The sequence below is a fragment of the Piliocolobus tephrosceles genome, chromosome 19 (genome assembly GCF_002776525.5).
Source record: "Piliocolobus tephrosceles isolate RC106 chromosome 19, ASM277652v3, whole genome shotgun sequence".
Lineage (NCBI taxonomy): Eukaryota > Metazoa > Chordata > Mammalia > Primates > Cercopithecidae > Piliocolobus > Piliocolobus tephrosceles.
In genome coordinates, this window is record NC_045452.1 from 7,114,783 (window position 1) to 7,140,295 (window position 25,513).

Consider the following 25,513-nt stretch of genomic DNA (forward strand, 5'->3'; position numbering starts at 1 on the left):
AAAGTGGATCTGGGGAAAAACCCCACCTCATAGGGAATATTAAGTGAGTTCATGAAAGCCCTCGGTGCCTGGCCTGCGATAACCACTACCTAGACATTAGGTAGGTTTACATACACTGGTCATTTACCAAGATACAACAGCATTCAAGTTATTTTCTTCCAGAGTCCGCCGGGAATGTAGAACCAGCCAGCTCTCGTCCTCAAACAGTTCCTGCAGCCTCCAGTTATCTGTGTGGGCAGAGGCAGGAGTGTGGGTGTGTGGCCTGCCCTGGGACACGAATGACGAGAGAGCATGTGCTTGTGTCCGGAGCTGTCCCCTTCCCTGCTCAGGGGCCACCAAATATGTCCATGGTCTCAGCTGCCTGGTCAACGGCCACCCCGGGCTGCCGTCTCCTGGCCAGACCTGGAGCTCACAAGTTAATTTTAGAAATGACTGGTCGACTCAGCTGCTGTTATCACATTGGCCCAGAAGGAGGGTGGGGGGAGGACGGGCCGGGGAGGGGCAGTAAGGGAAGGGATGTGTGTCGGTGTGTGTGGAGGGGCTGCTCCTTCACTCCTGCTTTCCCGGCTTGGTGGGGTCCTTTCGCGGCCACCCGGGGAAACGTCTTAGGCAGTCGTGGTTCCTGTGATCTGTGTCCTCTTTGCAGAAGGTACTATTGGGCTGGGTTTTAGACGGGCACCTTGCGAGCTGATCGGCAAGTTTTAATTTTCCGGAATGCGCTGTTGGGGGCTGCGGTGGCAGGCCTCCGGTCTTTTGGTCTATTTTAGGCCTTTCTGGTGTTGAGAGCTTCCAAGGCCTGATTCCTTTGCTGGTTGCCCGTGCTGCTCACTTTGAAAACCAGAGTGTTTCTGTGGAAGGATTTTAGAACAAAATGCTGGGGCAAATGGGCATTTTTAAAAATCACTCTCCTCAGGCCCCAGCTGTTCGCTAATAATTTTTTTTTTAATGTGTTTGGAGTCATGAGTTAATCTCCACTGTGAATCTTTGCCCGCAGACGTCAGGGTTTATATTTTTCCTCAACTACCAGTAATTTCTGCTTAACTGGTATTCAGTTACGGTCAGGGAAGAGTTAGGCTTCCCCTTTCATGTTTCCAACCCTGTTGGGTCGAAATGTTACTTTTAATGTTCTTTTTTAAACTGCAAATTAAGCATGTATGAGTGTTGGGGGAAGGGCGATGGAAGTTCATGGCCGAAGGTTTCAATTTCATGCCACCTTCCTTGAGCTCTGAGGGAAGGTGTCTTATTTGGCTCCCGGGTTAGCAGGCATTTCTTTGAATGAAGAAGATTCACAGGTCTCAGTGGCCCCGTAGTGGGGCAGAAGGGGGCTATGCTTTGACATGGAGCTCTCTCCCAGGAGACGAGAAGCCCTCACCAGCTACAGCCCTCTTGGCTGCTACCTTTCTGCAGTTTTCCCATGGAGGAGGCCAGGGGTGGGGAGGCCTGGAGTGGGGAGCCCAGTCGACTCCCAGTCGCCTCCAAGCTGCCCAGTCTGGCCTCAACCCGCAGGTGCGGGGGCCTGGGCTTCTATCCTGTAGGGCCTGGAAAAGGAGGTTGTTACTTTCACTTTGTGGCGGTCCAAAAAGATGCTGCCTCATTCAGTGCACCAGCTCATGGAGGCTGAGTGTCGCACTAGGGCTTCTAGACTCCAACAAGCATAATGGTTCCCTTGGGTGCTGTACCCATTGCTGACCTAAGTTCTATTCTCCTGTGCCTGGGTACCATGTCCAGTGTGTACCATGGGAAAAGAGAGGGGTCTATATACTCTTAGGCTATGCATGAGTTCTAGAAAATAATAGTGGAGAGGAGAGAGAGAAAAGAAGAAAGAGGAGGAGGAGAAGGAGAAGAAGAGAAGGAGAAAGAGGAAAAAAGGGAGGAGGAGAAAGAGAAGGAGGAGGAGGAGAAGAACGGCAAAGGACAAGGCCAAAAGAAGAGGCCAAGGGGTGGAGGAGGGAGGAGAAGGAGGAAGAGGAGGAGGCGAGGGAGGCTCCTGGTCTCCTGGCTTTTGAAGGGCTGCATGTTACCAATCAGCAAATATTTGGTGTCACCTGCCTCCAGGCCTTGTCACTTTGAATATCCTAGTTTGGACTCTGTAACCTTGGATGAGTCCTCTCCCCAGTCAGAACTTAGTTTCTCCTTCTAAAACCTGAGGGGGCTGGGCTAGACCACCTCTGAGATCTTTCCTAGGATTCAGCATCCAGGAAGGTGTTTCTTGAAGGGACGGTCGTTGACGACCTACCCCTCAGACTCACGTGGGGCAAGGGATGTGGTGGGGGTCAGGGGGGTGTTTTAAAATGCAGATTCCTGGGCTCATCCTAGACCTATTGAACAGTCTTGGGGGAAGAGTCCCAGAAATCCCCAGATTTTAAACCTCACAGGTGGTTCTGGTGCCCACCCAAATTGTAGAAGAGCTTTTCCTTTGACCCGAGCTAACCAAACCACAGAAGGCTGTTGCTCAGCACCTGCCCTGTCAAAACTCATGGAATTTCCATATTTCACAAACACGGAAAACTTGCACAGCACTTTATTAGGGTCTGACTATCGCAAAGATTTTATTGGGCAGGTGTTGCTCCAGGGAAAAGATCAGGACTTTCTGTGACATTCTGAGGTGAGAATGGAGGGCCCCAAAGCTGAGCAGAACCACTTCCAGCCCCAAGATAGGGATTTCGGACTGTGAGCCTACAAGGTTATGGTGAGACGGCCCTTCGCTGGGTCCTGGTAGATACAAACAACAGTCTGAATGGCCCTTTTGAAGCACATGGTTAGCTGCTGTGGTGTGTGACATATCTTTAATATTTAAACAAAGCGGCCGGGCGTGGTGGCTTATGCCTGTAATCCCAGCACTTTGGGAGGCTGAGGTGGGTGGATCACGAGGTCAGGAGATCGAGACCATCCTGGCTAACATGGTGAAACCCCATCTCTACCAAAAATACAAAAAATTAGCTGGGTGTGGTGGTGGGTGCCTGTAATCCCAGTTATTTGGGAGGCTGAGGCAGAAGAATGGCATTACCTGGGAAGCGGAGCTTGCAGTGAGCCAAGATCACGCCACTGCACTCCAGCCTGGGTGAGAGAGCAAGACTCTGTCTCAAAAAAAAAAAAAAAAAAAAAAAAAAATTAAACAAAGTGAAATTAAATTATTTGAAAAATAGAGGAGGTGGGTTTGAGACCAGGGAGAATCCCCTCCCCTCCAGAGTGCTGCCAAATCCAACCCCTCCTATTGACAGATGGTGCAGCTGAGGCACAGAGAGGGAAAGCCACTTGTTCAAGGACACACAGCCCTGCAGCAAGAACATTGGGCTAAGATCAGCCCCGGCTGTCATAGCTGGTGTTCAGGGAGCAACCAGGTGCTTCTTATGTTAGAAATAATAAATCCACCATATTATCCCCCCACCAAGACCTTAAGGAAAGGATAAACCTCAGCTATTGTTTGAATGGGGGCGGCAAAAATAAATTGCATCTTATTTTATTTTTATTTTGAAACAAGGGCTGGCTGTGTCACCCAGGCTGGAGTGCAGTGGCACAATCTTGGCTCACTGCAACCTCTGCCTCCCAGGTTTAAGCCATCCTCCCATCTCAACCTCCTGAGTAGCTGTGACTACAGGAGTGCACCACCACGCCCGGCTAATTTGTATACTTTTTGTAGAGACGGGGTTTCACCATGTTGCCCAGTCTGGTCTCGAACTTGTGAGCTTAAGTGATCCACCCACCTCAGCCTCCCAAAGTGTTGGCATTACAGCCGTGGAACCACTGCGCCTGGCAGAATATGAACTTTATTACACAAACAAGGGCCTTGGACATCAAGGTAGATTTCTTTCTCTCTGACACACACACACACACCACATTCAGTCTGAAGGATCCAGAGACACCATTAGCTTCATATGAATCTCTCTCCCACAGCATGACTCATCCAGCTTCATCAATTTCCCTATCTGCTTCTTTTTCACTGTGTTTCTCCCTGATGCTGATTTACTTTTAAGAATTGTAGTTTCTGACAACAGAGGAAAGATCCTCAAGAATCGGCAAAGTGAGTTTACCACTTGGCCAGTGCTCATGCATAGGGTAGCAGGAATTTCACGGTTCAGGGTTTCAAGCGAATTTTTCTCTGCCTGTAAAAGACGGAATGCATTTTCAGCTGTTTCTTGGGTACCAGCTGGGGTTTGAGTTTCAATTTCATGGAGGGCAGCTGGATTAACTGCTGTGTTGAGGGAGAGATGCTTGCTTGATGGGATTAAATGTGTCATTCACGCTTAATATTCCAGTGAGCTTGGGTGTGAGCTATTAGCCCCATTTTACAGGCCAGGAAGTAAGATTTGGAGCCTGGAGTGACCCCAGGTTATGCAGGGTGAAATAAAAGCAAGACTCAATACCTTCCTGCTAGAGACTGTTCAGCCTAATGTAATAAACAACATCTGCTGAGATAATAAATTGTGTGGCATTGTTTCACAGGGACAGATAAGAAAGCTTTTTCACATTCATTACCTCATTTAATCCACTGATGATCAAGGCAGGGTAGCGATACAGTCCCAGCTTTATAGAGGAGGAAACTGAGCATCAGAGAGGTTTAGTGACTTGCTTTGCTGCTTGTTTTTCTGCCAACAGTGGATGACTCGTTTTTTCAGTTCTTTCTCTGTTACATCTAGTTATTATTCTAAGCAAAGATGATGTTACCCTCTTCTCTTGATGCTCCTTCCCATTTGGCAGGATTTTTCCAGACCAGGGTTCTAGACCAGTGTCAGCGTAGACACTATTGACAGTTGGGTTGCATATCCCTTTGTTGTGGACCTGTCCTGTGCTTGGAAAAATGTGTAGCAGCATCCTTGCCCTTGATCCAGTAGATGCCAGTAGCAGCTCCTCTCCAGTTGTGACAACCCCAAATGTCTCTAGGATGTTGCCAAAAATGTCCATTGGTGGGCGTAATCACTGCTTGGTGAGTTCTGTCCCATAGAACTTTCTGCGATGATAGGAATCCTCTGTATCTGTGCTGTCCAACATGGTAGCCATGAGCCACATGGCTCATACAACTGAGATGCTGAATTTTTTATTTAATTTAGTTAGAATTCATTTAAATTTAACAAGCCACCTGAGGCTAGTGGCTACTGTATTAGTAAAGCTCTAGGTAGCAACACAGTAGTGGATAGAAAATTAGCCCTTTGAGGCCAAGCACGGTGGCTCATGCCTGTAATCCCAGCACTTTGGGAGGCTGAGGCGGGCGGATCACAAGGTCAGGAGATCGAGACCATCCTGGCTAACATGGTGAAACTTCATCTCTACTAAAAATACAAAAAAAAAAAATTAGCCGGACGTGGCGGTGGGAGCCTGTAGTCCCAGCTACTCTGGAGGCTGAGGCAGGAGAATGGCGTGAACCCGGGAGGCGGAGCTTGCAGTGAGCCAAGATGACGCCACTGCACTCCAGCCTGGGCAACAGAGCGAGACTCCATCTCAAAAAAAAAAAAAAAAAGAAAAATTAGCCCTTTGATGGAACACTCAATCCCTAAAATCAGTCAGAGGAACCTGTTGTCAAAAGTCTAACCAGCTTCTTGCTTCATTGTGGGCGGGAAACACTAGGCTGGAAATGGCAAATACTTGGCACAGATTCCATCCCTAGCCATTCCTACACCCGTGGCAGACATTGCTAGTCAATCACAGCACTCTGTCTTGTTCAGCCTAGGCATAGCTCAGAAAGTTTCTCAATACAACACCCCGGGCAGCCCCCAACTACAGATCACTTGGTGCTGGCAGGTGAAAGAAACATTATTGGCCATCCTGGCACTCAGCCACGAGGCCCATCTGTGAGGTCCAGCATCTCATCAGCCTGTAAGAGTGGCCTGATGACTCACCAGGCAGCCAGGAGTGTGTGGCCAGCCTAGGTCAGTGGAGCAACCATGATTCAGAGGGGGGAGCGCCAGGGGACGGGGGGCGGTGAGTTTTTTTTTTTTTTTTTTTTCTAATTTCTCAAAGAAACACCCACTGCATGATTTAGCAATGGAGGCTGGCAGGGTGTGGGTGGGGCTACTGGCTGGTCAGCCAGTATGCAAAGCATTTGAAGATTTTAATCTGCCTGCGACTGAATCTGAGTCAACTGGGGACATAGCTGTTGCAAAGGACATGGTAATAACGTCAGTAATGGCTCACTGGCCTACGGAGCATCTAGTACTCAAACCGCTTCATGGGCAAGAAAAACTGTGTCCCTATTTGACAGATGGAGGAGTTGGTGACCTGAGAGGTTTGACAACAGGCATAGTGAGGTCCCCACTTAGATCTAAGACTTCCAGGGCTGTTGTGGACCCATGGAAGTGAGGGAAGCCTGCTGCGTGTACCCTGGTCAACCCTTTGCAGAGTGAAATGTCCACTTCTGTGGCAGAAGGCAGGTTGGAAAAGCCCCAGGAGACAGTGAACATTGTTCTGAAGAAACTGGGAGCCATGTCCCCTGAGAAAAGGCTGAAGGCGACAGATGAGAAAACTGGGGGCGATCCCATCATTTCAGTTGGAAAAGGGGTTAACCTCGTTGTTTGTTGTTCTAGAGAGCAGAACTGAGGCCACTGTGTGGCTGTCCTGGGGAGGCAGGTCTCTGAGAAGGAAGAAAAAGCGTCAGACTTTACTCACTGGGACATGAGGACCTTGGTTCTGCTATTGCCGCTGTAGGACCTCCAGAAAGTCACTTCCCTTCCCTGGTCCATGAATGCCAGGATACAGGAGAAGTAGGTTGTATGGCTTCTGAGGGCCTTTTGGAGCTCTGATTCCAAGGAAGAAACACAATTAGAGCAGACTCCAAATGTCCTATGTGTTAGTGAGCTCCCTGTCAATGGACATGACCAAGAGGGAACTCGTTGACTCTCTATCCAGGAAATTCCCTGTGAAATGAGCTGGGTCTCTGGGGTTTCTCCACGTGTAAAGGCCCCAGGTTCTGACGCTAAGGGGCGTTTCTGGCAGCCTCCACACCTGCTGCTCCCTTCTTGCCATTCTTCTTCATCTCCCCACCCAACCTGCTTTTCTCTTCCTTCCTCCCTCCCTCTTCAACATTTCACTTTCCCTCCATCAGCCTTCCTGCCCTTGTTTCTCACTCATTCCTCTTCCCTTTCTCACCTTCGTGTATTGTTGTGAGCGTGGCCTGAATCCCTGGCTATAGCTGGCTGTGAGACACCCTTACCTTGACTAGGGAGAGGATCTGTGTGCTGGGCAAAGTCCCTTTTCATTATTGCCTGGCTCTTTGGCCACCAAACTCCAGGCTTGGGTGAAGTAGGCTGGACTTTGTATGAATCATGAGTCTCTCTTGTCCATTTATCCTGTGGATGGCAATAGATAACAGTTATACACCATTCCCTCCTTCCACATCCAGGGCAGACATTAATAATCAATCAGAGCACCCTTCTTCCACTGAGCCCAGATAAAAGATCAGAGTTGGCCAGGCGTGGTCGCTCACGCCTGTAATCCCAGCACGTTGGGAGGCTGAGGTGGGTGGATTACGAGGTCAGGAGATTGAGGCCATCCTGGTTAACACGGTGAAACCCTGTCTCTACTAAAAATACAAAAAAAAAAAAAGTAGCCAGGTGTGGTGGTGGCTGCCTGTAGTCCCAGTTACTCGGGAGGCTGAGGTGGGAGAATGGTATGAACCCGGGAGGCAGAGCTTGCAGTGAGCCAAGATTGTGCCACTGCACTCCAGCCTGGGCGACAGAGCAAGACTCCGTCTTAAAAAAAAAAAAAAAAAAAAAAGCTCAGAGTCCTTCCCATATAACCCACGAGGCAGCCACTATCCATCTATCAGGATTGATATGTGAGTTAAAACCTACTTCCCCGCTGACTGTATCAGTCAAGGTCCCACTAGAAAACAGCACACTCAACTGGTGTCCTGGAGAGCCTTTTTCACGAAAGAACTCGCCCAAGAAATGTGTGCAGGGTTAGGGGAACCAACAAAGCATGTTGAAGCCCTCAGAGATAAGCAGTGGTGGGAATACCTTACTAGCCTTGGGGCTGTATGGGACAAGGGAGAGGAAGGGTAATTTAGAAACACGGAGATAGCTGGAGTTGGTGGACAGGGACCACTTGAAGGGGGATGTGGTTGCAGATGGAGAAACACAGCAATTGCTAAAACTAGGATCTGATACAGAGAGAGAGGGGGGTAGAGTGGGAACTAAATACCCTGACCTCTAGTTCCTCTCATATGCAGGTTCTCCCAGAAACTTCCATTGGCCAAACAAGGGGAAGCCAGAGACCAAGAGAGCCTGGGGGTGGGGAACACAATGCCTAGTGGTAAGCTCCTGGGGCACACAGCAACCTACCTTGGAGAAGGCATGCCACATGGATGTCAGAGCAGGTAGTCCCGTTCCCATTACTCAGTCCTCTCCTGGGAAGTTCTTTTCCTTCTTGGGGTGAGGCAGCTGTAAAGTCAGGGTTACAGTAGGGTGCAGAGGGCTCACTTCAGTGGGGCCATTTGAGGAGTTTAGGAAAAAAACTGTTTACCAAAGTCGGCACAGAATGCAATGGTAGCGTTAAGGTGACAGCCAGCAAATGACAGCCCACCGCCAGATCCAACTCTCTGCCTGGTTATAAAAACAAAGTCAAATTGAAACAGCCATGCCCATTCATTTACGTACTAAGTATGGCTGCTTTTGAACTGCAAGGGAGGAGCTGAGTCATTGTAACAGAGAACCTACAGGTCTGAATGCTCAGAAGGTTTCCTATCCGGCGCTTTACAGAAAATATTTGCGGCTGCCTCCCTTAAGGGATGCTGCAACACTTTGAAGATAGCAACAGTGGAGCTGTTACTTTCCTGGGCCTGACATGTCAGAGGAGGGAGCTGCTGCTGCAACAGGACAGGGGAGAGAGTGGAGAGAGCAGCCTGCAGGCGCCTTTGGAAGACGGAGGCAGGCAACCCATGGTCATCCAGGAAGGGAGAGTGAAGACACAGATGCCCTCTGATCTCCCACTAGTGGATGATTCCCATTAGCTGAACCCACCTGGAAGATGGAAAGCAAGGGAGTCCATTGAAAGAGTCCACAGGGTCAGCATCCAGACATAGAGCAAGGTAGAAGAGACAGAGGGGAATCTGAAGGTGGTGTCTTCAGTTCTTCCAGCATCCTTTTTTTCCCTCTGTGTCTGGCCTCTGATATGACCATCAGAGAAACCAGGTGTCAGGCAGTCAGATCATTCCTGCTGAGCATCTAAGCTCCATGCTGGTGTTCTCAGTGGCCAACCCCTCTGCCTGCCTCCAGGAACCTTGTGGAACAGCTGAGCGATTACGTGCTTACACTCACCAACCAGACTATGGTCAAGACAGAATTCGAAATGAAGATCGAATTGATAAAGAACCAAATAGTGACCTAAGCCTCGTGGCCAGTGGAGGGGAGGGCAGGTGACAAGGGTGTTTGGGTGGAGGCTGCAGGAGGCTGTCATAGAATACTGCAGGGTGACATTGGCTGGCACCCTCAGGCATGGTGTCATGGAGGAAGGTGGCCCCACTAGCACATGAAGGATAGCAGAGTCAGAGCCAGGAAGGGGAAGGAAACAGCTTTTATCGTGAAGCTGCCATGTGCCAGGCACAGTGGCGGCCCATGCTGGGAGGCCAGTGTGCTGAAGCGGCTGTGAGCTCAGCCTCTAAAGTCAGACCATCTGGGTCCAAAAATAAGCCCCACCACCTCCTGGCTGGGAGCAAGGCACATCCCCTCCCTCTGCCTGAGTGTCCTGAGGTAGAGTTACTCAGAGAATCCCCCTGTTTGGATGGAAAGAGTAAATGATGTGATCTACTGAAGTTCTCAGTATTGAGCAATGCAGAAATCCTAGTGGTACCATTATCCATAGCCCTGATTTTGTCGTGTCCTCTGCTGCATGGGACGAGGGGCAGAAATCTCACAGTGGAACAGAAAAAATACAGGGATTTAGGCACTTAGCTTATCTTCACCTCCTCCTGTGTGACCTTGATCCAATTTGTTAACCTCTCTGATCCCAACTACCACACACCCTGTGCTGTGACTAACACCAAACAGATGATAAGTAAATACCAGTGCCCCCTGCACACCCTGCCCTACGAATATACCTACTTGAGCCAGCTTCCTAGGGTTCCACAGCTTGCCACCAGGACATAGGGCACCTCTGAGCCTTGGCCTGGCACCCACAGATTGGTCTTCTCTTATCATCACTGATGTGGAGCTTTGATGCATGTGTGGGAGGAGTCAGGCACACCTGGGGGTAAGTCTCACCTTGGCTTTCTTGCTGAGGGACCTCAGCCAAGTGTCTCAACCTCTCTGAGTCTCTGTCTATTCTATGGGAGTGATGCCGACCATGTAGTCCTATTGTGGGAATGCAATGTGATCATGGATTTTTTTTTTTTTTGAGACAGAGTCTCGCTCTGTTGCACAGGCTGGAGTGCAGTGGTGCAATCTTGGCTCACTGCAAACTCCGTCTCCTGGGTTCACGCCATTCTCCTGCCTCAGCCTCCCGAGTAGCTGGGACTACAGGCACCTGCCACCACGTCTGGCTAATTTTTGTATTTTTGGTAGAGACGGGGTTTCACCTTGTTGGCCAGGATGATCTCAATCTCCTGACCTCGTGATCCACCCACCTCGGCCACCCAAAGTGCTGGGATTACAGGCGTGAGCCACTGTGCCTGGCCTGATCATGGATTTTAATATAATGAAATTCCAGGTCCAGTAAGAATTTAAGGGTCATGGGGGAGTTTAGGAGTAAGGACCTATATCAGTGCTTGGCACACGGTTGATTCTCCCTAAATGTTTGGTGAATTGTCTTGTGCTGGGTCCTGGGCTGGGGTCTTCAGGTCGATTTCAACCATGGAGTCAAGGGAAAGTGAAAATCTGACTGAGAGAGGTTACCGGGGATCCAGCACATGCTTGATGTATGGCTGTCCTCTCATTGCACGGCTAGGAAAACTGAGGCTCGGAGAGCTCCCTGGGGTCTCAAAGGATGTGAACTCAGGTCCTGCTAAACATGCTTCCCCGTTATGTGTGGATGCAGACAGCACAGGGGGACATCAGAAATCTCTGCCCACAGACTTGTTGCTCTGTCCCTTCTCAGACCCATTTCTAACTGTCCATTCATTCATTCATTCACCTACTTATTCATTTGACAAATATTTAATTTTTATTTTATTTTAATTAATTTTTTAAGAGACAGAGTCTATTACTGCCACCTGGGCTGGAGAGCAGTGGCGTGATCACAGCTCACTGTAGCCTGGAACTCCTGGGCTCAAGTGATCCTTCTGCCTCAGCCTCCCGCATAGCTGCAAACCACAAGCGTCTGCCACTACACCTGCCTAATTAAAATTTTTAGACATGGGGTCTCACTATGTTGCCCAGACTCTTCTTGAACTATCGGCTTCAAGTGATCCTCCTGCCTTGGCTTCTGGAAGTGCTGGTGTTTCAGGTGTGATCCACAGTGCCTGGACTGACAAATGTTGATTGAAAGCTAAGTATGTGCTAGGCACCGTGCTAGGCTCTAGGACTACAGAAGTGAATAGAACACATGAAAATTCTGGCCCTCATAGGGGCTGTGTTCTGGAGGAGGAGTGGGGTGGGATTGGGAGTTAAGCTGCAATTTAAATAGGGGGTGAGCACAGGCACATTGAGAAGACTTTAAGTAGGTGATGATGTGAGCCACGCAGAAGGAAAAGCATTTGAAGCAGAGGGAACAGCACGTGCAAACGCGTTGAGGTGGGAATGTGCCTGGAAGGGTGTATTGTGGAGGTCAGTGTAATTGACAGGGAGGATAGAAGGGGAGAGTCACTGGGACAGGTGGTCATGCGGGGGCGCTATAAAGACTTGGAAATGTATTCTGCGAGACAGGTGCTATGTTACAACTGGACATTGTGGGGTGCAGGGGGAAGCCTTGAGTGTCCCATGGGACCACTCAGATCCAGTATGTGTATGTGGAAAACAGTTTCAAGTCATCTCCTGGCTTTGGGGCTGCCTTTTCTCTCCCCAGCCTCTCTCCCCTCTAAGGATAGACTTGAGATTTTATACTGTGAATTCCAAGTGTCTATGGCCACCTCATGGGCTTAAAACAGCAGTTGACGAGGCAGGTGTATGTTTTGGGCCTGGACTGGAGTGTGGCGATAAGAACATTTGCTTAAATTAAGGCTTGACAAAGCCTCCCTGGCGGGATTGGCTCCTGGCCCTGGGTCAGTGGAGCTGGCCCAGGGCCTCTGAGGGGCAGGATATGGGGGGTGAGGCCCCACATGGAGTCCCCTCCCATTGTCCCCTTCTGCTAAGGCCCTCTGGGAAGGTTGGCAGCCCCAGGGCTAAGAACAGCCCCTATGACAGCCAGGATTCCCCCTGGAGCCCGAAGCTGAGGGTGATTCTTGGGAAGCGGCTACTGACGTGGCCAGGCCTGGGCTGGAGAGGAAGGCGGGTGGTGGCGGCCAAAGCAGCCACCTCACGTCAGGCCTATTTATAACTCAGGCTTTGCTCCTTAGGCACGGAGCCTATGAGTCACTCGGGGGCCTCGCCAGTGTCTCCCAAGACGGGAGGGGAGGTTGTCTTTCCTTCCCCGCTTTCCCCCAGCCCCTCTTCCCTTTTCCCCACCCTCCCAGCTTCCTGTGCCTTTTTTATTTTATTTTATTTTAATCTTATTTTATTTTATTTTATTATTTTTGATACGGAGTTTTGCTCTTGTTGCCCAGGCTGGAGTGCAATGGCTCAATCTCGGCTCACACAACCTCTGCCTCCCAGGTTCAAGTGAATCTCCTGCCTTAGCCTCTCGAGTAGCTGGGATTGCAGGCACGCGCCACCACGCCCATTTAATTTTGTATTTTTAGTAGAGACGGGGGTTTCTCCATGTTGGTCAGGCTGGTCTCGAACTCCCGACCTCAGGTGATCCGCCTGTCTCGGCCTCCCAAAGTGCTGGGATTACAGGCATGAGCCACCACGCCCGGCCACCTTCCTGTGCCTTTGGAAGCTGGAGATCTGATATAATTTGGATGTCTGTCCCCTCCAAATCTCATGTTGAAATGTCACCCCCAGTGCTGGAGGTGGGACCTGGTGGGAGGTGTTTGGGTCATGGGGGCAGATCCCTCATGAATGGCTTGGTGCCCACCCTGGGTTAATCAGCGATTTGTTCACGTGAAAGCTGCTTGTTTTGGCCGGGCGCGGTGGTTCACGCCTGTAATCCCAGCAGTTTGGGAGGCCAAGGCGGGCGGATCACGAGGTCAGGAGATCGAGACCATCCTGGGTAACACGGTGAAACCCCGTCCCTACTAAAAATACAAAAAAATTAGCCGGGCGTGGTGGCGAGCGCCTGTAGTCCCAGCTACTCCTGAGGCGAAGGCAGGAGAATTGTTTGAGCTCAGGAGGCGGAGCTTGCAGTGAGCCAAGATGGGGCCACTGCACTCCAGCCTGGGCGACAGAGCATGACTCCATCTCAAAAAAAAAAAAAAAAAAAAAAAAAAACCAAACAAAAAACTGCTTGTTTAAAACGAGTCTGGTGCCTCCCTCCCCTCTCTCTCTTGCTGCCTTTCTCATCATGTAATGCCAACTCCCCTTCCCATTCTGCTGTGATTGGAAGCTCCCTGAGGCTTCAGTGGATGCAGGTGCTGGTGCAGTGCTTCTTGTACAGCCTGCAGAACTGTGAGCCAATTGAAGTTTTTTCTTTTTCTTTTCTTTTCTTTTTTTTTTTTTTTTTGACGAGTCTCACTCTGTTGCCCAGGCTGGAGTGCAGTGGCACAATCTCGGCTCACTGCAAGCTCCACCTCCCGGGTTCATGCCATTCTCCTGCCTCAGCCTCCCGAGTAGCTGGGACTACAGGTGCCCGCCACCACGCCCAGCTAATTTTTTGCATTTTTAGTAGAGATGGGGTTTCACCGTGTTAACTAGGATGGTCTTGATCTCCTGACCTCATGATCCACCCACCTTGGCCTCCCAAAGTGCTGGGATTACAGGCATGAGCCACCGTGCCCAGTTGAACTTTTTCCTTTATAACTTACTCAGCCTTAGATATTCCTTTATAGCAACACGAAACAGACTAATGCAAAGGCCCACACTGTGGGAGACTTTTTCTTAAGATAAAGACTTGGCTGTCGGCACCTGGACGTGTTTCTGTGACCTCCCATTGGGCATGTGATCTCATTAGAGCCGAAATGTTCCTTCTTGGATCTTTGGATCCTGAGATTTCCTTCTTACAGGACTGTGAAGGCATGCTGAGGTCTCAGCTAGTGACATGCTGATAGACGTGGAATGGCCAGCTCCCAGAATAAAAGCCCTGATTTGTAGCATTTGCCAATTTCTGTGGCGTAAACACTCCCATCGCTGCCATTAAGTTATGAATTGGGCTTTGCTGAATGCAGAGTCAGAAAGAGATGTTCACCAGGGACTCTCAGAAGATGATGAGTGGTGACTTCAGCACAGCAGCGGGGCCCAGCCAGCTCTTGGGTTCACCAGCTTCCAGGATGTGAAGCTGCCTAAGCAGCCTTCATCTCGCCCTCTCAAAAATGGACCACTTCTCTGTATTGGGAACATTCCATGTCCTCCTGCTATCTATTTGAAACAATATATTATTGTTGGCTGGGTGCAGTGGCTCACGCCTGTAATCCCAATACTTTGGGAGGCCGAGGCAGGTGGATCACTTGAGACCAGGAGTTCAAGACCAGCCTGGTCAACAAGGCAAAACCCCGTCTCTACTGAAAATACAAAAATTAGCCAGCCATGGTGGCATGTGCCTGTAATCCCAGCTACTCAGGAGGCTGAGACAGGAGTATCACTGGAACCCAGGAGGCGGAGGTTGCAGTGAGCCGAGATCGCGCCACTGCACTCCAGCCTGGGCAACAGAACAGGACTCTGTCTTAAAAAAAAAAAAAAAAGAAACTATATAATATTGTTAACTGTAGTCATCATACAGTGCTATAGAACACTAGAACCTACAAAAGCTTAACATGCACCTCTTATATGGCATACCATTATACTCTAGGTATCAGGCAGGGAATGAAAATGCATGTCCGTTCAAGATTTTTGCATAAAAATTAATAGCTGTTTTACTTATAATAGCCACCGCCTTCTCGTCAAGTCACTGAAGGGCAGCTACTTCCAGGCTTACGAGGCCTTAAAGAAGTCCTGGTCAGGCCAGGTGCAGTGGCTCACGCCTGTAATCCCAGCACTTTGGGAGACCGAGGGGCGGATCACAAGGTCAGGGGTTCGAAACTAGCCTGGCCAACATGGCAAAAGCCCGTCTCTACAAAAAATTAGCCAGGTGTGGTAGCACGTGCCTGTAGTCCCAGCTACTCAGGAGGCTGAGGCAGGAGAATTGGTTGAACTCAGGAGGCGGAGGTTGCAGTGAGCCAAGACTGCACCATTGCACTCCAGCCTGGGCAACAGAGCAAGACTCCATTTCAAAAACAAAAACGAAAACAAAAACTGCTGGTCAGCAGTTGCTCTGACAGCTGGGATGGGAGGTGGGTGTCTCTTAGGTGGGGTCAGTGAAGCGTTGCTCAGAAGGCTCGGCCAACCAGGGCTAGAAGGGAGAAAAGCCAAAGGCGGAAGAGACACATTCTTCCACTAAAGACCACTTCTACTAAGACCTTGGTATATTTTCTCCCACTTGATTTTCTACAGGAAGCCTTTTGTTGTTCATTTTGGACAGCTTTGGTGTGTGCAACATTGTACTCAATCTTACTCACTTTACAAGCTGAGACAAGCACCTTCCAATGTTTCTGCAAATGTTTCCCAAACAACTCTCATACACTGCAGGGGTGGGGATGTGGACAAGGATATAGTCACTTTGGAAAATAGTTGGAAAGTTTCTATGTTGTTTTATGTTTGCTCGTTTGTTTTTGAGACCAAGTCTCACTCCATTGCCCAGGCTGGAGTGCAGTGGCACCATCTTGGCTCACTGCAACCTCCGCCTCCCAGATTCAAGCAATTATCCTACCTCAGCATCCCGAGTAGCTGGGATTACAGGTTCCCGCCACCACGCCCAGCTAATATTTGTATTTTTAGTAGAGACAGGGTTTCGCCATGTTTGCCAGGCTGGTCTCGAACTCCTGACCTCAGGGGATCCACCTGCCTCGGCCTCCCAAAGGGTTGGGATTACAGATGTGAGCCACCTTTCTGGCAGGAAAGTTTCTTTAAAAAAAAAAATTAAACATAAAGTTATCATACTACCCAGCAATTTCACTCAGAGGAAGCTACATGGCTTTGTAGCAACATTATTCATAGTGCCCCTAAAGTGGAAACAGTCTAACTGCTCATCACCTGTTACATGGATTAACAAGAAAAAAAAAAAAAAAAGCAAAAACCGGTCTAACCATGCAACAGGAATGCAATTGAGCAACAGAAAGTAATGAGGGGCTGACACACAGGAACATGGATGAATGTCAAAAACATTACGCAAAGTGAAAGGGGTCAGAGGTAAATGACCAAGTACTTTACGATTCCATTATAGCGAATGTCCAAAAAGGGCAAGTTTATAGAGACAGAGACAGAGAGTAGATTTGTGGTTGCCTGGGGATCAGGGAGGGAACAACTAGTGACAGTAAATGGGCATGAAGAGAAGAGTTTTTTTGGGGGGTGATGAGAATTTCTTTTCTTTTTTTGTTTTTGAGATGGAGGATGGAGTCTGGCTCTGTCGCCCAGGCTGGAGTGCAGTGGCGCGATCTGGACTCATTGCAAGCTCCGCCTCCCAGGTTCACGCCACTCTCCTGCCTCAGCCTCCCGAGTAGCTGGGACTACAGGCGCCCGCTACCACACCCGGCTAATTTTTGTATTTTTAGTAGAGACGGGGTTTCACCTTATTAGCCAGGATGGTCTAGATCTCCTGACCTTGTGATCCGCTGGCCTTGGCCTCCCAAAGTGCTGGGATTACAGGTGTGAGCTGCTGCGCCCAGCAGAAGTGAGAAGAATTTCTAAAGTTAGATTGTGGTGACAATTGCACAACTCTGTAAATTTATTAAAAATCATCAAGTTGAAACTTGCAAGGGATGAATCTTATGACATACAAATTATACCCCAATATAGCTGTTTAAAAACAAATACCCAAAGGATTATACAGCATTCTACTATAAAGACACATGCACATGTATGTTTATTGCAGCACTGTTCACAATAGCAAAGACTTGGAATGAACCCATATGCCCATCAATGATAGACTAGATAAAGAAAATGTGGCACAGGTACACCATGGAATACTATGCAGCCATAAAAGAGAATGAATTCATGTCCTTTGCAGGGACGTGGATGAAGCTGGAAACCGTCATTCTCAGCAAACTAACAGAGGAACAGAAAACCAAACACCACATGTTCTCACGCATAAGTAGGAGTTGAACAATGAGAACACATGGATACAGGGAGGGGAACGTCAGACACCGTGGCCTGTGGAGGGGTGGGGAACTAGGGGAGGGACAGCATTAGGAGAAATACCTAATGTCGATAATGGGTTGATGGATGCAGCAAACCACCATGGCACGTGGATACCTATGGAACAAACCTGCATGTTCTACACATGTACCCCAGAATTTAAAGTATAATAAAAACAAAGAAAGAAAAGTTGTAACTTTGGCTGGGAAGTAACAGGTGTAAATAAACAAGGAAATACATTAATAATATGGAGATAGGGCAAGTAAAAACAATGCTTGCTAAACACTCTGTTTGATGGATTCATACTGTTACTGCGAATTGGATGTACTCTATTCGACATTCTCTAGTTATTGGACATTGTGTCTGCTCTTTCAATGCTACAGTCAGCACAGTGATGAAATGTTCTGGTGTAGGATTACTTCCTCAAACTTGTTTCCCAGAAAAGGGCTTTCTGGGTCAAAAGTTATGAAAATTTTCTAAGGCTCTCAATATGATGACAAATTATTTCTTCAAGCGTGGGACAGATGGAGAGCTACGGTTTCCTGCCCTCACCTCATCTCCCAACTATGTTACCAAGGACTCCCTCCACAAAGAAAACCCCATGATTCATGGTGTTAGAAGTAAGAATAGTGGTTTCCCGGCCAGGTGTGGTGGCTCACGCCTGTAATCCCAGCACTTTGGGAGGCCGAGGAGGGGCGGATCACGAGGTCAGGAGTTCGAGATCAGTCTGACCAACATGATGAAACCTGTCTCTACCAAAAATACAAAAAATTAGCTGGGTGTGGTGGCATACACCTGTAATCCCAGCTAATCTGGTGGCTAAGGCAGGAGAATTGCTTGAACCGGGGAGGTGGAGGTTGCAGTGAGCCGAGATTACGCCACTGCATTCCAGGGCAACAGAGCAAGGCTCCATCTCAAAAACAAAACAAAACAAAACAAAACGAAAAATAAACAAGAATAGTGGTTTCCCTTGAGGAAATAATGACCAGAAGGGAGCATGAGGGAAGTTCTAGTCTCTGTTCACTTTTTGAACTGAGATGTGATTTACATACAGTAAAACGTCCAGTCTTAATTGTACAGCTGGGTGAAGTTTTGCATATGATACACTTGTGCAGTCATCCCTCAGATCAAGATACAAGGCATTTTCTGAACCCCAGAAAGTTCCCTCATGCTTCTTTTCAACCAAAAGCTCCTCTGACCTCCTTTACCATAGATTAGATTTGCCTGTTCTTGAACTTCTTATAAATAAAATTATAACTTTAAAATCGTGATCAGGGTGTAGTTATATTGGTGTGTTCTTTCTGTAAGAGCCACTGAGTTATACCTTATGATCATATATTTTTTTGATTGTATGTTATATCTCAATAAATGTGTGGGGCCAAGAGGAAGAATATTTCAGGGCATTGTTCACTCTGTGGCCTGAGTTGTCCTGCCTGACCATCCTCCGTGCAGGGGTAGCTGACAGGGTCTATACCTGACTGTGCCCATTCCCCCATGGGGTCCTGGTTTATGGCGTTGGTGGGGTGGGAGTAGGGCTGTGCCCATGAGCTAACCTGTCTCTCCTTTCTCTCCCCACTGTGTCCCTGTGTGTCAGTTCTGTTTCTATCCATCTCATGTGCTGTGTGTGTCTGTAACGCCTCATTCCGTGCTGTCTGGCAGGAAGCTCCATCTCATCTCGTCATCTCACGGCCCTGGCACTGCCTCAGCATGGCCATCTCATCACGCCTCGCCCTGTGGGAGCAGAAGGAAAGTGACACTCATGGCTGGAGCTGCAGCCATCCGCAGGGACTGACTCGACCCTCGGGAGACAAGTCCAACCTTTCCCACCTTGAGTGGGGAGTCTTGTCCAGCCCTCCTTGTAGCATGTGCAGTCCCACCTTCAACCTTCTCCCAGCCAGCTCTGCTAGTCTTGGCCTTTCCAACCCAGCTGGACACTGATGGCCATACCCTTGACTCCCCCCAGGGCTGCCTGGTCATTTCCGGTTCCTCAGGTGGTGGTGGGGAAGTGGGGGGGTAGACCAGCTGTCCCAGCTCAATCCTCATGGCAGCTCTGATGAGCACTGGAGTTTGGGTGGGAGGAAGGGCACATGGGGGGCAGAGGCAGGGCTGTCAGCTGCCAGGTTTATGCCATAGGGGTGGGTTTCTGTGGTCCCTGCCTTCGGGCACCACAGAGAACTGGAAACGGGCTCTACTTATTCCCCTTTTGTACTTTTCATGATATGCTACGAAGGGCTGCCTCTTTCTAAGATGCCTGTTACCTCCTGCACCCTCACTCCACCTTGTGCATGTGATCTGATGAATTGCAGGTGGGAAAGTGAGAAGCTACTTTCTGGCTGCCTCCTGCCTGCCCCTGCCTCTCCCAGCCTGATCCAAAGTGGTGTTGGAAGCTGCAGAGTGTGTCTTAAGACACCTGCTGAGTGTGCCTTAAGACTGTCTCTCGGCCAGGTGCCGTGGCTCACGCCTGTAATCCAGCACTTTGGGAGGCCGAGGCGGGCAGATCACGAGGTCAGCAGTTCGAGACCAGTCTGGACAACATAGTAAACCACGTCTCTACTAAAAATACAAAAAATTAACCAGGTGTGGTGGTGTGTGCCTGTAATCCCAGCTACTCAGGAGGCTGAGGCAGAAGAATCACATGAACCCAGGAGACAGAGGTTGCAGTGAGCCGAGATCACGCTATTGCAGTACAGCCCGGGTGACAGTGCAAGACTCCGTCTCAAAAAAAAAAAAAAAAAAAAAAAGACTGTCTCTCACTTATGAAGTGTCTTCAGTCCCAGATCAGAGAGGAAAGAAGGGAAATGATGTTGATGTGGGCCCTGCAGTGCTGCCCTTGCTTCTCTGTCCCTGGGCAGAGGTCTGCATCCACCAGCTTTATCCCATGGCCTTATCTGCTGGCCTTTCCTATCTCCTTTGAATTCCTCCCTTATCAGTTGGGCTGCAGACAGCAAGTCTTTACCACACATGCACAGAGGTTCTTGATAAGGAGGCTATTTTAAACCAGTATGGAGCTCTTCCATATAAAGTACTGGTAACTTTTTTTTTCTTCTCATGGGCTGTCACTGATGCAGGCTAAAGACATACTTCAGTCACCCATAGCCGGTCCCATGCCTCAGCCTCCAAGTTGCTATGGCCAACAGAGGGGTCTCAGCTGTACCACAAGTCCAGCTAGTGCTGGCCTAGGCCATATTTCTGGGGGGATAAAATATCAGGGTCCAACCTGCCTGTTCTAGGACCCAATGTTAGAGAGCCCCTGGCTGGCTGAGTCCTGGTTTAAGGACCATCAGGAAGCCACAGCACTGTGTCAGTTGAGTGGGTTGGAGCCACAGAGTCAGATCCTTATATACATCATGGCTATAAGCGCTTCCCTATCTTACCATGTTCCTGGCGCACAGTAAGTGATTAATTGGTTCATCTGTTATGTTAACTATAAGCTGAGGGGGACCAGGAGAGTGTGGATGATTCCCTGAGATCCAGCCCTTTCTGGAAACCAGGAAACCTCCTTTCAGAGCAGGTCCTCCTAGAAATGGGCATGTCCCGTGGCAAGGAAGGGAACCAGCAGCCTTGACCATGCAAGTGACTGTTCGTATCACAAGGAGACGGGATCCAGGCAGAAATCACATTGACCCGCATAATTCCGGGCTGCCCCTGCGTTCCATTTTCATGCACTTTCTCAGGGACCTCCCTGAGTCCTGCTGGGCCTCACCTGCTTGGCTGTGGCTTCTCATACATGGGCTTGGTCAAGTATGTCCTCCTCCACCCCCTCCCAGGCTCCATCGCAAACTTCTTGAAGGGCAGCTTGCTCCTGCTGGTTGACTCACTGAGCTCTTCCTTTCCTTGCTTCTGCAAAACAGATTCGGGAAGAGGACAAGAGCCCTCCACCGTCCTCGCCCCCTCCCCTTTTCTCTGTCATCCCAGGGGGCTTCATTAAGCAACTGGTCCGGGAGACTGAAAAAGAGGCCAAGGAAGCGAGACAGAGGAAACAGTTAGCTCTCGCCACTCCGGAACGAGAGGTAAGTGGTTCCTAAGAAGGGGGACCAGATGCGTTTCCATTCTCATCATTCTGTCTTGTGAGCTTCCTCTGAGTCATTTGTCATCCTGCCTTTGCTCCTGCTATCCTGGCTTTGAGGAATGGCATTTATCCAACTTGATCTATTGAGCTCTTGTGTACCCTTCAAAACCCAGCTCAAATAGCACATCTCTGGAAAGTTCTTCCATTGTCTTCCTTCTCTGAATCCTGCTACACTTTCTATGCCTGTCTTAATTGTGGTTGGTTGGCATAGTACTTATTTGATTAGATGACTTATTTGACTAGGAATTCCTTAAGCACGGAGTCTCGCTCTGTCGCCCAGGCTGGAGTGCAGTGGTGCGATGTCCGCTCACTGCAAGCTCCACCCCCCAGGTTCATGCCATTCTCCTGCCTCAGCTTCCTGAGTAGCTGGGATTACAGGCCCGCTACCACGCCTGGCTAATTTTTTTTTTTTTTTTCTATTTTTAGTAGAGACGGGGTTTCACCGTGTTCGCTAGGATGGTCTCGATCTCCTGATCTCGTGATCCGCCCGCCTCAGCCTCCCAAAGTGCTGGGATTACAGGCGTGAGCCACCGCGCCCAGCCTACTTGACCACTATTTTGATAGAAAAGGAAACCTAGATACTGGCTAAGATGTATAGTTGTTTCACTTTAAGCAGAAAGCTATTGAGTTGGTACTAACTGGTGTAGTTGCATTGATTGTTAAAATATTGAATCCTTCATACCAGGTGGTAAATGGTTGAAACCCTTGGGCCCCCAAGTGCCCTCCAGCTGCTGTGTTTACCCAGGTCCCTCTCCTGAGTCCCTTGGAATGGCTACAATCCAATAATTACAGGGTTAATGCTTGGCACAGGTAGGAACCTCAGTACCTTCCTCCTGCTGGTGTCCCTCCTGATTGTGATGTCCACTAAAAATCCTTAGCTATTCTGAATAGCGCTGCTGGATTGAAGGAATAGTTGAATACAATGTGGCCCCTAGGCTTTAAGGATTTGTAAACTTGTCCCTGGTGGTGGCCAGTGCTATTTCTCTCCTATCCTCTTTAGCCTTGGAACCTGGGCAGGATGACAAGGCAGACCATGAGAGAGGCAGGCTTGGAGTGCAATGCATCTTGGGAGTATCCCTGTGTTAGGCAGAAAGGGCATCTCTTTATGTCTCTCCAGTGCCCCCTTCAGACAAGATGAATGCTGCAATGCCTGGGCTGAGAGGTCTGGTGGCCTCAGGGCCTGGTGTTGGCTTGAGCCCAGTGACCCATCCTGGCTCTTTCTTCCCCTCCCCTTCAGCTTTGGTTTGCTTGGCTAGTCCCACATGTGCCTGCACCTGTCCGATGAATGACTTCGATGCATTAGAGAGGTCCTCCAGCAGCTGAACAGCAGCAGCTGCTGAAATACCTCAGCCAAGTCTTTCTTGGGGAGGTTGACAGGGAGGACAGGCTCTGTTCCCACTCTTGCCTGACCTAAGGCATAAGTGGGGGCCAAAGCTGACCCCAGCAGGCTGTTGTTAGGTTATGATGAAATGTTACTGTGTGTTGTTTATCACCAGACAATGCTTCTGTACTGCTCATGGGCTCATTTGATACCCCGTGCAGCAATGCAGGTGGATGGGATGCTACCCATTTATCACAGGTGGAGACTGAGTTCAAAAGAGGTCAAGTGATTTTCCCAAGGTCATAAGACCAGATAGAGGCAGAGCAAGGAGGGGAGCCTGTGTGTTCACTTCTCTCACAATATGCCTGGAAAAGGACCAGTCTGGTGAGTGAGGTGGCCGGGGTGGTGCCACAGAGACCTGTGGGGAAAGGGCTCCATGAGATTGACACCAGCAGTGCTGGTGTCACTGGGAGCAAGTAAAGAGGCAGAGCTAAGCCATGGATGGGGACAAACAGTCGCTGCTGTGCCTGGATGGAGATTCACAGCCAAGATGCAGGATGGCACTGAGCCCCAGCCCACAGCAGGTGGCTGGATCATGGGCCAAGATATTCCTGGGGCTGGAGCAAGGGAGCCTCAGGACATGTTTCCACAAGGCAGCAAGCTCTGGCTGGTTCCTGCCAATTTAACTTTCTTGTCCCAATCAGTCAATAACTCTGTACTCTCTTGCCTTGTCCCAGCACAACTGTTTCATTTGATCCTCATCTAATCCTTGCAAGAAGCCATCAGAATCCATCCCATTTTGCAGGAATGGAAAACAAGGTTTGGGGAGGTGACCCGGTTCTCCTAAGGCTACCCAGCCGGTGAGGAAGAGGGAGAGGAGTGGAAAGTAGCCCGTATTGAATGTCAAGGAGACCTAGATTCCAGCTCTGGCCTTGCCACTTTTTGTGGTCCTGGCTAAACCCCTTCCCCTTTATTGGCCTCAGTTTACTCATCTATAAAAATCTGCTTTAGTTTCCTATTGGCCCCAGTGATTCTAGAGGTGCTGTTTCCTCTATATGCTGAGAAAGGTGGCAGGGTGGGGCGACCAAAGACTTTGATGACTTTGAAGATCCAAAGGAAGAGAATTCACGGGCATATGAGGGCGGGGTGGGAGGAGGCTGGCACGAGTTATCTTGTTTGGCCCACCCCACGTTACTGTCTCCTCTGTGGTGGTTGGTTAAAAATAAGGCACTGACTCGCTTTTCAATATGGTGTAGACAGTGGTGAGATTTGCCAAGTGCAGTCAATCCCCCTTCCAAGGCTATGTCCTGCCTTCCCCCAGAAGGTCAGGAGGAGCTACTCGGCCATGGGCCCCAGAGTCGTGATGTTGAGCTCCAGCTGTACCTCGTAATCACCCAGGGAGTCATAACCCAGTCAGACTAAATCAGAGTCTCTGTGAATAAGGCCAAGGCATTAAGATTTTTTAAAGTGCCCCAGGAGATTCCAGAGAACCCTAGAAAGACAAGGAAGGGTGTCTAGTATGCAGCAGTTAAAGGCACTGGCTCTGGAGTCAGAGAGAACTGGTTTTACATTGCGTCTTTGTAGCTGGGTCTCCTTACATCTTTGCATCTGCTTCTGTGCTTGTAGAATGGGGAGAAGTTCAGAATCTACTCCAGTTGTTCCTTAGGAGAATTAAATAGGAGATTGCATGATGATGATACAGGGCTCATTGCAAGGAAGATATAAATGATAGATATTATTATTGTCATTATTACAAAGATGAAAACAGAGACTTTGCTGTGGCATCAGCCACCTAAAACAGGAGAGAGACACAGATAAAAGCCAGAATGGAACGCAGAAGGTGGCCTCGCTGTGACTGGTGTACTAGCATAGTGCTCTGGGACTTTGTGCAAGCTTGGAACAATTTCTGATTGAGGTCTTCAGGGAAAGATGTGTAGAGAGGAGCTACAGGAGATATTTGAGCTGGGTATAGAAGATGAGTAGACCATGGACAAGTGAAGAAGGGAAAGGGCACTCTGGGCAGCAAGCTCAGAACAGGCAACAGCCTGGAAGCAGGGGAGAGTCAGGTGGGAGAGGGTGACCAGTACAGTTCATGCATGGGAACGAGTAGGGACAATAAATATGGTCAGATAGGAGGCTGGGGTTCCTTGTTGAGGAATTTGAAAGACCAATGGTGGTGCCAAATGATTTTCCTGTAGGCTGTGGGCAGCTACGCAAATCTTTTGATCTGGTTTGAAATGGCTGGCAGCAAATTGAAGGGACAGCAGTTCACAGGCCGTGGCAATAGCCCAGGTGAGGGCTGGCAGACATGGGTTTGGAAAAAGAGACACAGATGTGAAGCTTGGCAGGGTGGAATCAACATGCTCCTGGGACTGGTTTGAATGCAAGAGGAGGGGGAGAATCCCAGATTCCCAGGCATGGGTGTCCGTGAGGCTGTGCTAGCAATGTCCAGGATGGAAGAACCCAGGCTAGGGTTGGTGGTGAAGCGAGACATGAGGGTGGAACTTGCTTATGAGGTTGAGGTCTTTTTCTGCAGAGATGGAGGCACAGCTGGACCTGTGAGCTCTTCAGGCCACAGCCAGGCTGGTTTGAGGATGAAGCTCTGTGCAAGGCTAAAATCACAAGGCAGTGAAAAGGCCTGGGAAGGGAGCAGGCGGTGGAAACCCCTTGGGTGTTATGCAGCCACCAATGTCTAGGTCAGGCAAGAGTGGGGGACCCCAGGGGCAGAAACCAGAGCCCTCAGCTCGTATGGGAAGTGTGATATGGGGACCAGGGCAGTGGAAGTAGCAGCAGCTCAGTCTGTTCCTCTCTCTGTGATCTCAAAAGTACATTTCCACA

General features: G+C 49.4%; 1 protein-coding gene across 1 annotated transcript in view; it reads left to right on the forward strand.

Moving 5' to 3' along the window:
* Positions 1-514: 514 nt before the first annotated feature.
* Positions 515-25,513, forward strand: part of MYO18B (myosin XVIIIB) — a 298,450-nt gene continuing 273,451 nt past the window's right edge. Inside the window, exons 1-3 of the mRNA XM_026447974.1 lie at positions 515-649; positions 18,880-19,029; positions 21,135-21,295. Coding sequence (XP_026303759.1) covers positions 18,993-19,029; positions 21,135-21,295 — 198 coding nt within the window. The 5' untranslated portion in view covers positions 515-649; positions 18,880-18,992. The remainder of the gene's footprint in view (positions 650-18,879; positions 19,030-21,134; positions 21,296-25,513) is intronic.